We start from the raw sequence: 21,907 nt of genomic DNA, 5'->3' as shown, positions 1-21,907 counted from the left end.
CTGGCAGCTATGCAAAGGCAGCCGTTTTCCATTGACTTCTACCCTACACCAGTTCCCTCTGACCCCACATCCTTTCATCGTTCCATTCTAGCAGCTGGAAGTGACACTTCCAGCTGCTAGAATTCCCTGCAAGCTCCAACTTGTCCACCCAGGCCATTGTTTCAGGAGGGCTGATTAGTGGTTTTCCTTCTGAATTTTCAATTCCCCCCTTTGACCTATTTTCCCATCTTTGCCCAAGACTGTACAAAGTCTGATTCATAAAACAAGTTCCCTGTTCTGTCAGTGTCATAGTGCTTGTTTTTCCCTGTTTGAATCCTGACTGATATGTATATTACAGTAACCACGTGTGTACTAAGAGGGGTGAGACAGACCCTGGAATTTACTCCACACCAAATCCCGTACCCTCTCTCATGACTTCATCCTAATTTAGAGAGTAAGTTCCATAAAGATTCAACTCAATATGACAGCATTTACTTAACAGCTATTATGTGTGAGGTGCTGGGATAAACAAAGGAAATAAAATCTCTGTTCTGAAGAAGTTCAGTCTGGTGGGAGAAATAGATTTATAAATCAATGATTTCATACAATGTGACAAACACAGAGAGATTGGGTTAAAATGTTAGGGGAACAGAAGAAGAGACTGACTCTGCTTGGGCAGGAGGGCAGTGGGGAAAAGCTTCACAGAACAGGCTATTTCTCAAGGATCAAGCCCGGTTTTCCAGGAAGACTTGGAGGGGGAGGAGTGTGTGCTAGGTAGATCATGTGCACAGGTATGGAGGTCCGCGAAAGCAAGATGCTGCAGGAGAAGACAGTTCTCAACCACTGCCTTACTACCTTTGCCTCAAATTCAGTATAAACCAAGGTAGACACTCCCCTGTCCTCTCTGTCCTCGGAAAAGGAAAGCACTGCTTACATGTGATGAAAGGAGCTAGGATAATCTGGGGGTTATGTGTGGACTACACATTTTGGGTTTGTTGGAAAGGCCCAGGTCAAAGGGAGAAAACTGGATCATCTTTTGGGGCCTTTTTACGCTCACGTCCTTATGGGAGAAGTAAAGGTCTTATATTCTACAGCAAAGATGGAATGGGCAGACCAAGAACGGTGATGGTACAAAAATTTTGATTTAAAGATTGGATAACCTATCATAAAGAAGGATTACTTATTTAGAATCACAACTTTCATCTCTGTGTTGAACTTGCAACCTAAAATACATGTCTTTTGGCCTGTGTCAGACACATCTGTGTTAATTTATTTTAATTAAACAAGTTAATTAGTGTAGCCTTGTGACCTTTGAAAAGGAGAACGAGTAATACTTTTGAAATAGAGAGTTGTACCTCACTGTGCTCAGGTACCTCAGCATTCCGTGGTGGCTATGAAAGACTCTGGAAGAGAAGGCTTGGCCAAGTCATTTACTCACTCTAACTCAGCTTTATTCAGTATGTGTCACTGAACAATACTTACTGAAATTGGATTGCAACCCCCCTCCCCCCAAAAAAGCTTAAAATGCCATAATTGGGGGCAGGGGAATGAGATACCGTACATTCTTAATGTTAGGCCTGGGAGAGAGGGGTGTGGAGGCTCCTCTGGGGCTCCGGACAAGAATGCTGGGAATTGATGGATAACCTGGCCGAGGGCAATAGTGGGGGGAACTTCCAGTGGGAGGCACAGGTGCCACAGCACTGCCATTCTTACTCTTGTGCATGCTGCAGCAGGAAATCTCACTAAATGATAAGGGGAAAAAAACCTGAAAAATAAGCACAGAGGACTCGAGACTGGTAATTCAGCTTATCATTTGCTTATATTAATTGCTTGGGTTCTCTTTTCTTAACCTCTATTCTCTGTCCCTTTTGGAGAAACTTTTTTGTTTTTGTTTTGGGGTTAGCTTCCAGCACTCAGAAGTACCCTTCTGGACAATCCTCAAGATCTAGATTCAGAGAAGGATATACATTAAAAAATGCAAAATCTCCACTTCTGTTAACCTGAGATCTACTTTCAGGTCTTTTTTTTTTTTTAACCTCTTCTTCCTTCTGAGACCCCACCTCTTCCCTGAGTGACTGACTCTATAATGTCTCCTTCAAAAGAGGCTTCCTACACCCAAAGAAGAGTGATCTTCTTTCAAAGGTCTCCGGTGGAGAACTATATAAAAGGCAGTATTCTAACAGAAGACAGAAATACAGTGCATAAGGGAGTAATGAACCGGGTGGGCTTCTGAGTCATACTGATTGGGGTTGAAGCCTACCTCTTTCCTTACTACCTCGGTGTCTGAGCAGATTGTTAATCTCTGTAAGTCAGTTTCCTCATTTATAAAATAAGGATAATTTAAGTACGTAAAACACACAAGGCTCTTATGTGGAGTAAAGGAGACAGCATATGTAAAGCGCTTACCATAGTAACTGGCACAGCGCTCACTCAGTAAATGTAAATATGACAATGCATACTCCTGGGGGTTCATTTCTTTCTCAAGTCTAGTAGCCTGTAAGTTCACACATGGGGGGCTATGGCCGGGAAAAGAGGGGGAGCTGAAGCTGGCTGTGTAGCATAATACACTTCCTTCTAATATGTGATTCAAAGTAAGGTCAATGCTATGTCTTGGAACATCTTCCCTCTGTTCCTTCAATAGAGAATTGGCTGTATGGGGTCACAGTGTGGTTCTTTCCTCTACAGTCTACCAGTTCTCTGTGTCCTCAGAAGAATACTTAAAAAAAGAACGCTGAAGGGATAAAATACCATAGTAGTATCTTGTACCAGGAAGAACCGTTAGTACGAACAATGTTATTTCCTGGCTTATAAAGCAATCCCTTACATTGATTTATGTTTTCTTTTTCCCTCTTAATCTCTAAAATTTTAAGGTGATATTTAGCTGACAGCTCTATAGGTTGAATGTCTTCATTCATCATCAGAACAGTTATGGGAAGAGAACCACAAGCTTGCCGACATTCCTTTACTTTAGGTCACTCAACCCACTCTGTCTTTCGAGGCCCCTGGACATAAATGGTTTGGGACAGAATTGAAGCTATGAAGAGTGGAAAGGAATATAGTATTTCCGTTTCAGATTGAAAGAGATTAAACAATGCAGTGTTGATGAGGGGGCAGGAAAATAAGCAAATTGTTGGGAACATAAATTAGTGTAATCATTCTAGATGGCAATTTGGTCATATTTATTAAAAATATAAAAAATGTGTAAATCCACTTCTGGACACATATTCTAATTCTAAAAGTTCATTACAATATCTACCTATCTACCAGCATCTGCAGTTACACTGTCTCCTGTAAAAGCCAACCCTCCAATATGTTCAACATATGCCATCTCCTCTTATGTGCTTAAGGACAAAGCACCAATAAATTTCTCCTTTTTCTCCTATGCAATCTTGTTTTCCTATTAGATCAACTCATTGAAATACAGGCTATGCTATTATATCTTCCATTTAAAAAAAAACAAAAAAACAAAAAACATCTTCTCTTGGCCCTACCTCTCTGCTAGATAGTACTCCCCTTTGTAATAAAACTCTTCCAAAGAACTGTTTTCATTGTCTTATTCTCCTTTCATTCTTTCTCTTTTTTTAAAAAAAATGTTTATTTTGAGAGAGAGAAAGGGAGAGAGTGAGAGTGAGCGGGTGAGAAGCAGAGAGAGGGAGACAGAGAATCCCAAGAAGGCTCTGTGTGAGCCCAATGTGGGGCTTGAACCCACGAACCATGAGATCATGATCTGAACCGAAATCAAGAGTAGGACGCGTAACTGACTGAGCCACGCAGGCACCCCTCCTCTCATTCTCTTTTATGTCCACTCCACTGAGAACGCTCTTTTCAAGGTTCCCATTGACCGCCTTGTTGCTAAATGTAATGGTTAACTCTTAGTCCTTATCTTACTTGATTCACTGCCAGCTTTTGACACAGTTAACTACCTCTTCTTCCTTGTCTTCCAAGGCACATACCCCGATCTTCTCTTCAGTTCTTGCTCCTTCTCATTTTCCTTTGCTGGTTGCTCCTCTCCTCCTTTACCCCTGACACTGAAGTGCCCCAGGACTCAAACCTAAGTCTTCTAGATGCATATTCACCCACCACCTAGGGGATCTTACCTTGTTTTTACAGCTGTAAATACCATCTAAGAGTCAATGACTTCCACATTTTTTCTCTAGATCAGACCTAACTTCCAAACCTCAGACTCGGATAGCCAAGTCTATATTCAATATTCCTACTGGGATATCTAATTAACATCTCAAACTGAACAGGACCAAAATGGAACTTTTGATCCCTGTCACATACATCTCAGTTAATGGTGACTTCATCCTTCCAGTTGTTCATGCCAAAATTCCTTGACTACATTATTTCTCTCTCATGCCATATTTCCAATCCATCAAGAAATCTGATTTGCTTTACCTTCAAAGTATATCCAGAATCGAACTATTTCTCACCACTCCCACTATCACCTTGGTCAAAGCCAGTAGCAAATGTTATTCATATGCTCAAAACATTCTAAAGTCCCTCTATTTCACTTGAGCTAAAGTCCTGATTACTGTCTACAAGAATGACACTACATGACATTGCTCTTGTTATAACTTTCCCTTTTGTTTACTTTGCTCCAGCTACTAATCTCTTTGCTGTTCTGCAGACATGCCAGATACACTGGTGCCTCACGACCCTGAAACTTGGTATTCTCTCAGCCTGGAATACTCTGCCCAGAGATATTCACATGACTAACTCCCTCATTTACTGCAAGTCTTTGCTCAAATGTCACCTTTACTTAAGTTACTACAACACCTTTCCCAATCCCTAGTACTTCTATTGTTCCTTCTCCTGAATTTCTCTTTCTTTTTTTTAAATTCCAGTTATTAACATGCTAAATAATGCCTTTTTCAGTTTTGCTCACTGATGTATCCAAAGAGTCAATAACAGTGTCTGCTGTTCCCAGGGTACATTTGTTGAACAAATGAAGCTCATGAAACTGCATGTCAAAGCTGCTTACTGAGACAAAGTATGTAACGGTGAAAAATTGTATGTGTATAAAAAAATTACATTTATCCAAAGGTGAATGATTAAATAAATTATAATATGACCACAAAATGTAATACTTTGCAGCTATTTAAAAAGATATGGTAAGGGCACCTGGCTGGCTCATTCAAGAGAGCTTATGACTCTTGATCTTGAGGTTTTGAGTTCGAGCCTTACGTTGGGTGTAGAGATTACTTAAATAAATAAACTGAAAATCACTTAAAGCACACACTAAACTGATAATGACGGTTATCTTTGAATGATGAGATAATCAGGATTTTCACTTTCTATTCTCTATAGCAATTCTGAAATTCTGCAGTTTGCTAACAGACCATGCTACTTTTCATATTTATATAATTTTGTAAAAGCAGCTACTGTCTGCTTGAAATGCCCTCTTCAAACTTCTGGGCCCTATTCTATTCCTGTAAAAAATTGTCCCTTGGGATGCCTGGGTGGCTCAATTGGTAAAGCAACTGACTCTTGGTTTCGGCTCAGGTCATGATCTCATGGTTGGTGAGTTTGAGCTCTGCATCAGGCTCCATGCTGACAGTGAGGAGCCTGCATTGGACTCACTCTCTTTCTCTGCCCCTCCCCTGCCCATGCTCGCTCTCTCTCTCTCTCTCTCTCTCTTAAAATAAATAAACTTAAAAAAAAAGTTCTTCCTTGTTTGACTCCTCAGTTTGAGTTAGAAACTTCTGGGCTACCATAGCACTCTGTATGCTTCTCAAGTATAAAAGTGAGCGCAGTGCGTCATAAGTCTTCATTTACTTGACTGAATCCCCTGAAGAACTCAAGTTCCTCAAGAGAAGAATCAGTAAGATTCTTTTTTGTGTGTCTTATTTCTTATCCTATCCATTGTAACTCTCACAATATCAGACACATAGTAAATGCTCAGTAACTGTTAGCTGCATGGATGAAAGAATCCACTGAACCCTAAGCACCTGGTTGGACATCACTCTTCCTTATTTAATAGCTTATGTAGTATTATTTGCTTGTTTGCAAAAGGGGGCACGTCTGGTATGTGTGGATCTACTGTGGAACATGTTCCTCAAGGTCTTGCTTTTGTAAGCCACCTGATCCTGGTGCTGGTATCCTCAAGGTGTCGGTCATTCTATCATGAGCTTTACTTTAATACTACTTTGACACTCTATGTCCCCATCCAAGTTTCCAGTAAGATCTAAGGCCACATACATGGTTCCTGGATAGTTTGTTTTCCAGAACTGTTATTTCCTGGAGACATTTATTAAGACTTTAGTTATCTCAGGACCAATGCGTTCTTCAGCTTTTCTTTGGTAATCAAACATAAATATATAATCATAATCCTTCGTTCTCACAATGCTTCTAATAGCACATGCCAGTAATTTTCAAGCTCTTTTACAAAAAACCCCACAAGTGGTCAAAAAGGTGATTTGCTTTTACAAACAAATCTGGTGCAACTCTACAGCGGGGTGGTTCTGGTCAAAGTGGCAGTAGGGTGTCCTCCTCCCTGCTATCTGGAGGCCCACTATGGTCCTTTTCAGATCTCCAGGGCTCTGCAAAAGCCAGTTAGAAAACTATGGTCTGTTTTCTAGCTCACGATAAATAACAGTGGCTTGTACATTGCTTTACCAATCCAATTTAAGCATGTGATTAAGTCATACCTTAAATGCACCTGGAGCATATACTGCTTTAAAGAGCCCTGATGTAAATTCTTACATATAGTGAATACTCATGGCTGTTCCATCCATTTTTAAAGTTTAGATTTTCACACACTGAACTTTCTTAAATCAGGTATCCAAGGAGGGAATAAAAGCAGTTCTGTTTTGCCTAGTCTTATGAAAATTATCACGATTTCTCCCTTCTGTGCACTCTTCAACCAATAGATGTCACTAAAGATACCAGGACCCAGGGGCTAAAGGAAGAAAAGATTAGACAAATGGAAATTGAGCATAAAAAACGTCCAGTTCTTAAAACAGAGAAGTAGGTTTCCAAAGTAATAACATTTATTACACTGCATGCAACATTTTAACCAAAAATTCAAGAAAAAAATTTCCTTTATTAAGTTGCTCAGGCTGAATGGATCACAGCACTAAGTTTTGAAATACACGTTCTTGAAGCAATTTAAAACTCATTAGAAATAATAGGCTTGGGCTAGTAGAAAATGTGGTAAAATTTAATCCTCATCCAAATGTTACCTGGGCTGTACAAACAGGAAATTGTTTTGTGCTACTGTGGCTAACCTCATTGCTGACCCTGAGCTGTAACGGCGAGAGCAGCTGAGAGCTGAAGCAAAATTAAAAACTTACATCAAAGTATATCATGACAGAATGTAGATAAATAAAACAGCATATCAAAAGTATTATTTTTCTGCCAGTCTCACTGAGCAGCGAGGTAGAGGTGTTCCACAAAATATGCAACAAATCAGTGCATGTGGGAAAGAGTCCTCCCCACTCTACACCGCCCCGATCACTGACTACCCAAATACTGCCCATGAGAGGTGAGCAGAGAAGAAACCCAGCGAGGGATGGGGACAGAAGGGATCGCAGAATGTTCTGGCCTCTTTCTTCCGAGGGCTTCCCTTCCCTTCTGCTTGGCTTACCAAAAAAATAAACACTGCTGCTCTTCTGTGCCCTCCCACTCTTTCCCTCACCTTCCAACCTCCTGGATGGCAGACCACATGATCACCCTCCATGAGCATATTAAAGACTCCAGAGGTAAAAGAAGGGGTAACAAGGCATTACAGAGGGTCAAGATAGATCAAATCAGTTTGGCTGATGGGGGGGGGCGGGGACAGCACGGGAATCAGGGAAGGGTGATAAACATGTTTCTATTATTCTATGTAAAGTGCACGTGTCCAAGTCACTGCTGACAAAGTTGAAGGACATTTTGCCACTGACCCTTTGATTTCCCTTAAGTTTTAGGACAGAAATCACCGTACGTTAAAGAACAGTGCTTCATCATAAATATTCAAGAACAATCTTCCTGTGGCAGCTCCCAAGTGGCAATAAGGAATATGGAGAGACTATCGTTTAAAGTTATAGAGACTTTGAATGAAATTCCAATTCAGCGACTTGCTAGCTATGCAATATTTGGCAAGTTTCTTAATCTCTATGAGCTTCCATTTCTTCATAATAGTGATCACAGAAGCTAACTGGTCTAAGAGCTTTCTATGCACTACTGAACTGAATCCTCATAACCACCTTATGAAGTAGGTGTTCTTTTCTCTGTTTAACAAGAAACTGAAGCAAGAAAGGCTAAGCAACTTAGCCAAGGCCAAATGAGTAGTGAGTGGCCGATAACACTACTACCTTGAGGATCTGATAGGCTAATGTATGATAAATGGTCTAGTATAGGAATAGGCACATAATAGCTGATTAAAAAATAAAAGCTACCTTATTATTATTTCAAGCCAAGGTGCAATGCCTTACTTTAATCCCTTAGTTTCTCTTTAGAGTAAGAAAGCTTACTAGCTTTCCTTCTCAAGAATGCCTTGAAGGGTTTTTTTTCCCTCTTTACTCCTTTTCTTCTTTTTTCTTCATCTTGTTTGTCTTCCTTCCCTTCCTCTCTCTACCTCTGTCTCCTCCTCTTCTTCTTCCTCCAATGTGATCCTCACTTAGTTAACTTCCTCAGCTTTTGTTACAATGCCTTTCTTTGCTTATGTCAAACAACTGGACAGAGGACTAGGTAGCTTTTGAAGCCTACAGATTTGGCATTGTTCTGAGATTCTTTTTGGTGTCACTTGGCTGGACATACATTCTGCTCTAGGGGTCCAGTAACACTGGCAGAGAAATCACTGCTCTGATCGGTCCTACCGCAATAGTGAGTAAGTCCCAAAGGAAAAATTACACACAGTGAAAGAAACTGGAGTGAGAAAAAGCAGAAGGAAAATACAACTGTGATTGGTAACAGAAATCTAACATGCGTAGAGTTAAAGCTCTATCAACTACTAAGAAATTCTTACATATACCTACATTGTTTCATATGAGAAATATTATTTTCTTTTAAAAAGTGAGGAAATTGGGGGCGCCTGGGTAGCTCAGTCAGTTGAGTGTCCGACTTTGGCTCAGGTCACGATCTTGTGGTTTGTGAGTTCGAGCCCCACGTTGGGCTCTGTGCTGACAGCTCAGAGCCTGGAATCCGCTTTGGATTCTCTGTATCCCTCTCTCTCTCTGCCCCTCCCCTGCTCATGCTCTGGCTCTCTCTCAAAAATAAGTAAATATTAAAAAAATTTTAAAAAATAAAGTGAGTAAATAGAAGCTAAGCACTTATTGCAGGCAGAAGGAAGCAGGACAGCGTGGTCCAAGCAGGAGCTGAACAAAAAAGTGATGTGGTCAGTGAACCTCTGTCCAAAGAAGGCTGGTTCTATGAGTATAAGAGAATGGCTCTGGATCAAGGAGACACATGTTGGTTAAATGTCTATTCCATGTCACACTCAGTGCCAAGCCCTTTACCTGGAGTAGCTCACCTAACCATCTCGAATTCTAAGTAGGTCAGTAGGGAGTCATTATTCCTAATTTTGTGTGTGAGAAAACTAGGCACAAAGAAACACAGTGTCTTGGCTGAGGGTCATGGAGTTGATAAGGGCTGGTACTACGATTGGTACTCAGATCTTTTAATCTCCAAAAACTATGCTTTCTCTAAGATACCATTTTAGAAAATGGTCTAGACATGTTATTTTTGTATGCTAAGACAATGGAAGGAACTAGATATACACTGGAAGTAAAGCAAACTGCATTGAGAATATTTGAAAAGGGGTTCATTTTTACCTTTAAGAGGCAAAACATTTCTACTTTGTATGATTCTCATGTGTCTACTTTCAACAGATCAAAAATGGTGATGATGTAGTTGTTGGTACAGATGAACATAGGAGAGTGCAAGTTTACGGACTCAAATAGGTGCTTCCTGTAGCTTTCACACACTTAGAATCTGAAACTCTAAAAATCAAACGCACAATTAAAACTATGCATTTTTAACAGAGGCCTACAAGGCACACAGCTTCCTGTCCCAGAATGGGTTTTGAAAGTGAAAACAATTTAAACAATTGTTTTTCTCCTTTTTTTTTTGTTTTTGTTTTTAAATAGGCTTTTACTTTTAAAGAAGTAATACATTTCCAGTGGTTGTTCCTACAGATATGCACAAATACACACGGTCTTAAAGAGGCTTTGCAAAATTTTGTAAAGTCTGTTGGAAGGTTCTCAAAAAGAAATACGATAATCACGGGCAATTTTTGAGACTGAATGTACTCAGAGTTGGCTACTGATTTGGAAAAGCAAGAACCGACAGGCAAAAAAGAAAACAGAGAGTAAGAGGGCACAGGAAACCATCTCTCAAGAAGAGTACTGTGCAGAGGCCAGCCAGTGCACGGCAAACTGGAACAGGATTCTTACCCATCCTACCCCCATCCCCAGGATACATAAAGGTCTCAGTGAGTTGAGAATTTCATTGGTGAAGCTGTCAGAATTGGCAAGTATTAGGGTTTATGGTAGTTCTAAGGCTCGATTCTAACTGCGAAACAAATTTTGTGACAATAATCGAATAGGACTATCTTTACCATAGAACTCTGATTCTAAGAGTGCAATGCCCAAAAGTTCCCTGTAATAAAATGTTTACTGCCCTTTAGCAGGATATTTTTCCAAAATTCAGTGCTGGTGACATATTGGTCTAAGCATTCCTTGATCCATGATAGCAAATTCCCTGATGTAACTTTTTGCAATTTTGAATACGCTACAACTTTTCAATATTCTATCTAGTTGTATTCCCTTTGCCTACTGACACTGCAATTTTATCCAAAAGAAATTCATCAAGTTGGTCAGGCATGATTTGTAGTCAAAGGCACGCTGCTTACTTACTTCTCCCGATGCCAATTTGATAGCTACCTGGCTTTCTGCACTATTACCTACTTCACAAATTCATACAGATAGGAAGGTTCAAAAGAACAAAATAACTAACATCTTTCTTTCCCCCAAAGAGATAAAGTTATATTGCAGAGACAAATATGGAAAAAGATACTCACCATAAGTGCAAATCATTTTACTAGCTTCTCTGAAGAGAAGAATTCCATTAGGAGATGATACGTCAAAATTCAAACGCTGGGATCTAAGAAATACAGCAAAAAACCAGACTATACGTGTAGATAAAGAAACCAAATGTAGATTTAAAGTGCCTAGCATTTTCATTTATTAGAAGTAGCAGCAGTATAATGATCCCTTTTAAAAAATGCCACTCCATTAAACAAGTGTCGATAAAATATGTATGCTGATTTCTCACAATAAAGATACTAGGACAGTTAGGAAGAGTTAATTTCATTCACTGACTGATTCAAAGATTTCAGTTGTATCTGTCAAAAAAATATCCTGACATCCCAAATCGTAGACTTCTTACTCTCTTCTCTTTTCATGCAAAGTGGCTGATAGATACTAATAAAATACCCCAGGGTGTGTATCTGTAAGTTTATATAAATACCTGTATAGAGGTTTACGTTTGCGATCTCCTGTCGTGCCCGATAAACATTTTTAAAACAAATTCTAAAGTGACAGATAGGAGATCTAGGTATTTTTTAATACTGCTCATATGTATAATTAATCATCTGATACTTCAAGCATATTTCAAATACATGAACTTACATTCAGACTAGAGTTTCCATTGCACATGGCTCAAATAAAAAGAAACAAGTCCTAGGCGTTCTAAATAAGAATGATTCTGCTTCCCTGGTTTCTGACAGGTAGGGGAACAGTAGGAGCAGGATAAAGGATTGACATATGCCATCCTGACATAATACTTGCTTTTTAACATCAGTTTGGTTTCAGTTGGCTCTGATACGCCTTGTCTCTGTGCTTTCAAGAAGTAATGGCATGCTTTTTAAAGGACTAGCCAAAAATATGCAGATAGGTCATAGCAAAGCAATACCAAAAAAGCAAAGACACTTGCTGAAGTCCTTTTGCCAGGAATGATGAATTGTTGCGTCTTCATGCTTTTTCAGAATGCTTCAGAATAAGGTGCAGTTCTAACTTACTAGAAAGATCGTGAACTTTTGATTGTTGGCATACAATTATTGACTAAAGAGAAATGTACATACATACTTCACATTAGATTCTAGAGAAATACACACAAGATAACGTATTTTCTGAGATTACAGATTTTCACTAGGTACTCCTAAGGACAATTGTGTTAGATAGATATGAATCATTTGCTTCTGGCAGGTGTAAAATACTCTACAATATACAATGCAGTAACTTTCCCCCTTAGTATTAAATGCTATATCAGTAATATATAATATCAATTATCTGGTTGAAAAACCATAATTTAATCAAACACAAACAGCCACCCTTCTTATAGTATCTAAGGTACATAGGAGAATGGTTTTAAAAAACGGCTTTTAAAAGAGTAATACTCACATTTCTTCATTTGCCAGGTCTTTTTCCACCTCTTATTTAATAAATTTTAAATTATTACTGTGAAAAACCTAGCACCAGAGATAAAATTACAGCTACAGTCCATCCTCCTTCCCTGTATGGATATCTCCCTTCCAACACATAGTTTACAAGAGGAACTGAGGAAACACGATGGCTAAGTGACAGGTAATTTGGTGCTAAGCCATATTCACAATGACATATTTTAAAGAGGTAAAACCAATTACCTTCTTGCAGCTTTTCTCCTCTAGCTACATCTTTGTTAATATTTACACGCAGAGTATTTCAATCTCTGCTGGTCTGTGCAAATTATAAGGTCAACTGGGCAATCTTTAAGAAGTTGTAGTTGCTGTTGATTTTTCACTCTTAAAATTTTTTTAATGAATGTGGGGAAAAAGGAGCCCCAACACACTGTTGGTGGGAATGCAAATCGGTGCAGCCACCGTAGAAAGCAGTATGGAGGGTCCTTAAAAACTTAAAAATGGAACTACCATATGACCCAGTAGTTCCACTACTGGGTACTTCCCCTCCACCCCCAAATGAAAACACTAATTTGAAAAGATCTATACACCCCCGTTTACTGTAGTTGCTATTTAAATGAAAATTTTGAATGCATGAATCATCCACATACATGCATCTTGGCAAAGAGGAAAAGGATAACTTAGGAGTCAAAGCAGGGACAATCCCTGGGGCTCCTGAGACAAACTATGTGTCCATGAACTGCTATGGGACTCAGTTCTCTTCTTGAAGAAGGAACCATCTCAACTCAGAGACCTCTAAACTTCCCTGCTCTCAAATTACATGGAATTGCAGTTAAGCAGTGAAACAGTTAAAACAGGAGCCCTTCCTCCATTTGCCTTTGAATATTTTAAATAATGGTGGCGGCACCTTCCAATTTTTTTCCAGTTCCCATAGTCCCCTTATACACCTAAATATACTATATTCTTTTTCCAAAAGGTCTCAACCTTATGTCTCTAATTCTACTGCTTTCACCAGTTATCTTGAAAATTCTGGGTCCTGAGTTCTTGCTAAGCCTTGACTATACACATACCAAACAGGAAAATCTGACCTCTAGAGACTGCTGCCAGATAGCAGATTTTTCCCCCCCATTGCACTTCTTACCTGTTTTGCATCAGTTCTGCCATAAGTTTCAGAATGGGAGTTGTGCATGCTGGCTCTCCATACCACCGTTCGATAGTCCTCTGAAGAATGGGAAGATATGTTGGGTACCTTTTATAAAGCTGTTAAAGAACTTAAGGGTCAAAAGAAATATTGTTCCTGAAAATTAGCGGCACCTCAAAAGCAAAAAGAGAATCCACATTTCTTCTATGTTTAATAAACAATGGAAATTTTATAAATTGCTCCCTAACCTGCACAGCTGTATGTTTGCTAGGGATTGTAAAATGATGTGCTCTGATTTGTAACATATCCCGTACATTATATTCTTTTGTTCTTGGTATACTCTATAAACAAAAGACACTTTTAAAGTATCATATAAGTAACACATTTAAAGAAATGTGCTGCATACTGTAGGAAAGGAAATAAACTTAATGAGGATAAAAACATAGTTGAATTATTAATATCAGTTTCTTGGGCATCAAACAACTTAAGAAAAAGTGTCATTTCTTGTGAAAATTTAAAAATACATAGAAGGAGAGGGAAATAGTAATAATAATCCCTATCTATCTATCTATCTATCTATCTATCTACCTATCTTCCAGCTTAGAAATTATCTCTTTTCATTTTTTTTCATTTTTTTAAGCTGCTGATTTGCTCTGCTTGGTCCCACTGTAGCTCCAAGGAATACTGCAGATGTTAGCTTGAAGAAAAGCTTTGGGTAACTTTTAATCTACTCAGGGTCAGCTAAAAGGTAGTCCTATGTATACCCAAGGAGAAATTCTCAAACATCTTCCTCAATAGTAAGAAGTGTATGCCTCTGGTAAGTCAACGGCTGAGACCACCAGAACCTAGAAAACTCTGACTCACCTCCACTGGTCCTTTAACCCTTAACTGGGGCCTCCTCCTTGCTAAATGGACACATAAATATAAAATTGAAGCTTAAGCTGCAGCACACACACACACACACACACACACACACACACACACACACACAAAACACCTTGCTATTCTACTCCTTCATTTCTTCTTTTCCTATTTTCTAAGTTTCTCTCTTTCTGATGTTTTCCAGTATACTTGTCTTTTTGTTTCAGATGAAAGTGTGAAAGAACTGAATTACTTAGCGGTGTTCCTTTCCTGTGTGTATGGGTAGAGATCTCCATGGTGGAAAAGACCACAATTTTCTTCCTTGCTCTTTAGAATACATTTCAAATTCTTTAGGATGGCATACAAGGCCCTTTAAGATATGGTCCCTGTGGACCTTCAGACTCCTCTTTCAGTATTCCTGCCCCATCCACTGTTCAGCCACTCTCAATTCCCTGCAAATCCATGGTTGCCAACTCTCTTGTCTCCATTCCTCTACACGTGGCTTCTTCTGCCTAACTCATTCCTGTCTTTCAACACCTAGTTCAAGTTGCGCTTCCCCTGGGATGGTGAAACTTTCTCTGTTTTGTCAAAAGGAATCCATCTCTTCCTCATCTACGTTCAATGAGCACTCTGACCCCGTATCTCTTACAACAAACTTATATTGAGATTGATTGCTTTTGTTATCTGCCTGCCCCATTAGTGAGTTTCTAAAGGGCAAAGACTGTGCTTCCCTATCATGCCCCTGCAATTGCTATCTGTCCTTCAGATTTCAATATAGATGCCAACTAGTCCAAGAAGCCTCCCTGGCCTTCCCGTCCCCCAAGACTTGGTTAGGTGTGTTTCCTTTGTCTAGCTGTGGTACTGTGTGCCAGTGCCTTCTAACTACTCGATCTCTCCTATTAAATACTTTTTGAGGGCAGGTCCTAGGCACTTGTATGCATGGACCTGGCACAAAGCAGATTTCGATAAATATTTGTTGCTGTCAACCTGTCAACCTAAAAATCAGGTAGAGCATATTTGATTAGAACTACCTACTTCTTCCTTTTTAACTGTGCATTTCACTTTGAAGCTTCAGGAAATAATTCACGTAACTTTCAACGAAAATAAGCCTTCCAATTCTTTAAGAACCACAAGCTCCCTAAAATTTCACAAAGCAATACTTTTGTCTCCCTTTGTTAAGGCTCTGCATTTGTGTACACACACACACACACACACACACACACTCACACACACGAAGAATTTACCTAAGAAGTATTTACTGAAGTCCTATTCTGTAACTGTCTATTCATTGTTTTAGACTCTCTGGAGCCACCAGTGAGCCAAACATTAAAAAATTCCTGTCCTCATGGACTTTATATTCTAATAAGAAAAGACAGAAAATAAATAAAAGACATACATAATATGTTAGAGAGTACTACAAAGGGAAATGAAGTGGAGAAGGGAGATAAGAAGTTAAGTGTGTGTGTATATATAAGGTTTCAGTTGGATAAAAATGAAAAAACTGAAATCAATGAACTTAATTATTAACTCTGTTTTGGCTATTGTCAGATAACTTACTGTTTTTCTATGTAGCAGAAAATCTGCTATTTTTGATAGATCATAGACACTATGTGGTATTTACTGTGCTAGGGGCCGGGGATCCAGAGATAAGTAAGACAAGACTTTTATTCTTAGGGAATTCATTCTCAAGTCTGCATGGCTGACACATAACAGAGATTCTCTGAGTACCAAAAGCAATGACAGAGAAGCACAGGTGAGAAAATATTCCACCAAGAGACCTCCTGAGCCCAGACTCAGTGATCTTTAGTGGGAAAGCATCTGGAAGGCTAGCCAGGAAACTGACAAGACCCAAATCTCAGAATCAAAGAGGATCAGAAGCACACACAAGCTCCTTTGCAAGGCATTCTAAAGGCATTAGAACCATCATATTTTTCAGAGCACACTGCATTCGCTACGGGAGAAAGCCGCGGGACATGAGGGGATGCTCCCTTTTCTGTGTGGAATGAGAGTAGTGCCAATTCTAATATGCTTCTGACAGAGGTGACTGCCACAGAGAAAATGAGTGATTACTGGAAAGCAGAGTAGAGGTCTACCAAGCTGAGAGGTTAAAAGGGCTTCAGAGTGAGAGTGCCAGACTCAGATTACAGGGTGAGAATCAGAACCCACTCTACGAGTTTAATTTTCTAGTGGCCTGTGAGGACTGCCTATTTATGGAAAGAAGGAAGACAGTGGGAGGGAGCCCTTAGGTAGAAGAGGCACAGACCTAACCGCTTTCACCCAACCTTCTCGATGAATTCCTAACGTCTACATCAGATGAATGGAAGATCAGAAGTGTTAATAATATGACATAGCCTTATCAGATGCCAAATATAAAAAAATGAAAAGCATGAGGTTTCCTTCTTGACGATGACCACCCATCCATCCACCCAACCAGCAGTCAGTATGACTGGACCCCAAGGAAACAGAAATGGGAAAACACATAATTCTTTCCCTCTGGGATCTCACAGTAGGGAAAGCACAGTAACATCCTAGAAGGCAACAGAAGAGTTTTTGTTAAAACCGTTCAGAGATAGGGGTATGAGGATGTGGTTCCAGAACAGAAACAGCCGGCCAGTTCAGAGATTATTTTAAAGGTACTCCATGAATGTGAAACAGGTGTACTTTTTTTCACAAAAGCAAATGCTGTTGGAAGTCTTTCTCTCCTGTCTAGCAAATGTCTATTTTTCAACACCTCGCCCAACTTTCACTTCCTTGGGAAGCCGACTTTTTTTTTTTTTTTTTTTTTTTTTTTGCCCAAAATGCCAATCTCTTCCTCTTACGTGTTCATATGGTCTTTTGCATGCCATCTTTGTGACAACCCATTGACTGTTCATTAGTTGTATGTCATATCTACGAGATGGTGACCTTCTAAAGAGTGATCCATTTTATTTGTTCTTGTGAGAAGCAATCCTTTTACTCATTCCTCAGGCCTAGCACACAGCACTGTGTGCTTGCCGAACAGTGATTTTTTTTCAGGTTTACTTTCTTCCCTATTTCAGTCTGTCCAACATAATGCCAATTACTTTCTTCTTGAGGTACAATTCTGATTTGGTTAGGCAGTCACAACAACTGCTCCATGCTATCTATGGGATAGGGTCTAAATTCCTTAGCCTGATATTCAAGGGTCCCAGACAACCTGCATTTCCAAGCACAAAATAAGTGGTATCTACAACAAAACATCTTCTCCACTACCCGCTTCCAAAACCTGTGCTTAGGCCAACCGAAAACCTCTTATTTCAGAGTTCCAATACTCTAATCCTATGCATTTGGTAAGATCCAGAGAAATATCTGTACTTTCACAGAAACCTTCCTGATTCCCCAGCTAAATGCAATCACTCTATTTGTATCTGTTGTTATGGCACTTATCACCTTCTATATTTTATTACAGTCATTTTTGTAGATATCTAACAGGTTCTATTTAATTAGAAGCTCATTTTGGGGTAAGATTTGAGTCTAAGTAATCTACATCCCTCATGAAACCTAGCACAGTCCTTAGCCAAATTTGCTGAATAAGTGAGCAAATGGGATTCCTTTGTCTCATTTCATATTAGAGAAAAGAACTAACAACAGTTAGTGGAGTATCCACTTTGTGCCAGACATTGGATTAGGCCGTTATATACGTCCATTCACTCATTTCTTATGCTATATCTGTGAGGCAGGTATGATTAGCTGTTTTGTGGAAGAGAAAACTGTGATTCTGATACATTAAGTAACTTATCCAAGAGCCCACAGGTTTTTGTGTTTGTTTTTTGAGCCTCGGGTTAAGTGGCGAAACCAGGACTGGAATCTGAGACTGTTTTGCTTTCAAGTCTGTGCTCTTCTACACATCTACATATGGTCTTGACTTGTCTTTGTATAATGTGTTGATGCATATTCAGTATTTCAATTACCTGACTGAAAACCAGTGGATTCAGAGATCAGATTATGACAAGTGAAAGGACTGAGCAGAAGGAAATAGCATCATACGCATTCCTTTTTTTCCTGCCCCCAATTGCTGCCTGGATTTTTGATACTTCAGTCTAAGCATGATCTGGGAAGACTCTAAACAAGGTGACTAAATGCGCTACAAGGTAAGGTGCTTTTATATTGTGTTCTCACTATATGGGCAAAGAAGTGTATTAGGGATTCTTCAATTCTCCAGGAGTAGAACAATTTATCAACATGTTTGCTATGTAGTTTCAGGCAATTTAGTTTTGGAAGGACAGTGATAAGCAATGCAGTTCGTGTAGCAGTTAATGCAGTCAGTGTTTACAGAAATGTTTTTGAATTAAAGACCTAACCACTAAAATAGCACTTTATCAAATAATCACCATAAATAAAATGCATTTTGACTTTAAGATGACATGTGCTCTTGTAGGACATTTCTTCTGCATGCTAAGGACTGTATAACAAATTAAAGAACACACATTTATGTGGATAAAAGGCAAAAATAAACTTTCCCTGGCAGTAATGTAGGAATCATCACTGACGGTTTGACATATCAATATTTCAGGAAGAATAAATGACTTTCATATCCATGTTTTTTTTTTTTATCATATCCTTATTCATTTTTACATTACTAGAATACTTTGAAAAGAATCTGTACTTTATCACCTGAAACTGCTTAAAGTATTTCAAAATATTTTAATAAAGCTTTTTGAATGATCAAATAATGTAACTTTTAAACAAATTTTACTATTATTATAAATATTTGCTCTTCATCCCTTGCCCAAAGGAAAACTATAAATCTTGTCTCAACTGAATGAACACCATTTATCATATTCATTTTGTTGTCAATACAATTATGAAAAGCCTTTGGCCTTTTCCCAAGGAAGCTGATTTGCTACTGAAACTCAATTATTATAAGCAAAGCCGGTACCAAGCCATCCTGTTTGGCAATCTAACACAGCTCCCTGCATAACTGACACTTCGCCCTCTGCCACTGACCCTAATAACATCAACATCTATGGTCACATGGAGGAGACAATAGTTTCCAGTTCAAAACAAAACATGAAGTCCCAAGGCCTTCCATTTGCTATTGTCTGCCATCTGCTGGACAAAAGTTTCACTTCAGACAGGTGCCAAAAAGAAGGAGCTTAGTGAGGAAATACATGGAAAACAGACTTAACCAAAGACTTAAATATGTTCTATGAATTTTAGGCGGTATCGATTATGGCAGATATTTATATTCTTTGACACTGAGGGGAGAGGTTCTGGACTTGACTCTTGGTTGGGACCGCTGAGGAGGGACACAGGAAACGTTAACTGATGGACATCCTAGAGTTGCAGCTTGCTGTCAAGATCACCATCCATTCCAGAGTGCCAAAACTAGGCTTCTACGATTTTTTTCAAATAAATGAAAGTTTTCACGTTATAAGCTTCTGTTTGTTTTTAGATAAATAAAAAAGTAATATGCAATCTCAGTTTATTCTTCACAGTTAAAACAACTGTAGGACTTGCTGTGTTAAAACCTACAGCCTCTGTACATGTACTTGGTATGCTGATACAAAGACATACATGGTTCTTCAATGACATGGAAAACACTTACCTCTAACCTTTCTATGAACACATATATCTGATGAAGTAGGTTTTAATAGTAACTAAAAATGTAAGTCGGTATTCAATTAATGTTAGAAAAGTTTTTTTTTTTAATGCATAGAGTTCTCCCTAAACCATGCCCAGATCCCCTGTTAGCTATATTTTTGGCCTAACTGGGGATCCGTGGTGAAAGATTGCTTTCAAGAAGTTTCTTTTGTAGTGTGGGTGACTGGGTGGCTCAGTTAAGTGTCCGACTCGATCTGGGCTCAGGTCATGAACTTGCGGTCATGGGATCGAGTCCTATGTCAGGCTCCATACTCATAATGCAGAGCCTGCTTGGGATCCTTTCTCTCTCTCAAATAATAAATAAAAAAAAAAAGAAGTTTCTTTTGCAACTTGGATAAGGAGGGTTTGAAAAGAGCAACTGAGAAACAGCGTAACTTAAAACATATAATTGCTTTAAGGCTACAGAATTTTTCTTAAGTGCTCTGATAGTTTTATGTATAAAGGCATGAAAACATATTACACTTACATGACTTTATAAATTGTCACTTCCTGTTAGGATCAAAGAGGATACATACAATACTATTAAAACAATATTAATAGCAACCACTTAGGACTCCCAAATATGTTCCAGACATTACACAAAGTGTGTTACCTATTTTAATGGTCCCAGTGAGCCCTGATACTGGATGTCTCTTTTTTTAGATGAGAAAACCACGACTCAGAGAAGAGAAATAACTTGCCAAGGTGGAGAGCTGGATTTCAGTCCTACTCTGATACCAGAGTCCACGTTTGTCTCACTCTTACATGATGAGGCACTTCTGCCAGGGATGTTTGTTTCTTTGTTTATTTATGTTGCTATCCGTACTAAGCCTTGGCAAAGGTAAATTCAGAATTTATACTAAATGAAAACTCCTGACCATTTACTTCCCCCTTTTTCATCTCCATTAATATTTTCATGATGGTGAAAAGCTGTAGCATGATGAATTGAGCCTCAAAGAGGCACAGTAGCCTGCTCAGCCCTGCTAATTGAGATGGAACAGAAATTCAAATCTCCTCGAAAATGCCAAATGGTAAGATTCATTGATCCTGAGTTAAAGATGTTAGCCTGATTATCCCTGCAATCCCTACATAAACAATCATTTGGGAACGTGATTTTTAAGTTGTCAATATTTAATGGCACCAAAAAGTGACCTCTCTGAGCTGGGTCTCCAAATGCTGTGCTCAGTTATCTGCACTGCTGCCACTGTGCTGTAATTTTTAGCTGATTACACATTAGTTCATTTAGCTTTGTTTCCTCTTCCCTACTGTGCCATACTATTAAACGAAAGCGAGGGGCCTGGCATCCCTCTGTGCACAGAGCTGGTATTGTCACAGTGTAATAAGGATACATCCAGTCAAACAGCATGGTGTAGCTGGTCTTTGTGTTCAGTGCAAAGGCAATCCCTCGAAGATCTCTTGCCAGCCCGATCAACATACGCTGTCAGTGGGAAAGAGACACAGTAATTGATTTTCACGTTAGCACAGAGCAGATGGAGTAATAATCAGGCAATAATGACCACATATCTGATTTTGATTCATTAGCTAAAATGTCTCGCTCAGATCCCTTTCTATAGAAAACCGTAGACCCTTTTAAACAAACAGACCATCAAATCTGCTGACCAACTCTACTCTGCTTCTTATAAATTGAGCTAAGTCATAATTCCAGTAGTTTAGGAACATTTAGATTCTTAATATACTTTGTTTCCAAATCATGCCAAATTAGAAAAAAAAAACAACCCAAGAGATGAGGATTGATAATTCCACAGAACAGAAATGCACAGGGTCTAGACATTATTTAATAATGGCAAATCTTAACCACATCGGCTTGCATGAATCAGTCCCACTATGCAATCTGGAGTCTATCCTGGAAGCACACTGGCATTTATTTAAAGATCCCTACAGAATATCTCTAGTAACTTAGGACAAAGTAAAACTGTCCAGGTGAC

General features: G+C 39.0%; 1 protein-coding gene across 4 annotated transcripts in view; it reads right to left on the bottom strand.

Annotated features, from left to right (window-relative positions):
- The window catches only part of RANBP17 (RAN binding protein 17), a 333,236-nt gene that overhangs the window by 46,161 nt on the left and 265,168 nt on the right, over positions 1–21,907 (bottom strand). For all 4 annotated transcript variants that reach the window (XM_058723330.1, XM_058723324.1, XM_058723321.1 and 1 more), the window contains 3 exons: positions 21,311–21,399; positions 13,500–13,607; positions 10,982–11,064 (listed from right to left, as the gene is read on the bottom strand). In XM_058723330.1, the coding sequence (XP_058579313.1) occupies positions 10,982–11,064; positions 13,500–13,607; positions 21,311–21,399 (280 nt within the window). The remainder of the gene's footprint in view (positions 1–10,981; positions 11,065–13,499; positions 13,608–21,310; positions 21,400–21,907) is intronic.

Source organism: Neofelis nebulosa, chromosome 1, assembly GCF_028018385.1.
Source record: "Neofelis nebulosa isolate mNeoNeb1 chromosome 1, mNeoNeb1.pri, whole genome shotgun sequence".
In the NCBI taxonomy this organism is placed as follows: Eukaryota; Metazoa; Chordata; class Mammalia; order Carnivora; family Felidae; genus Neofelis; species Neofelis nebulosa.
This window is presented reverse-complemented; position numbering and strand designations above follow the sequence as displayed.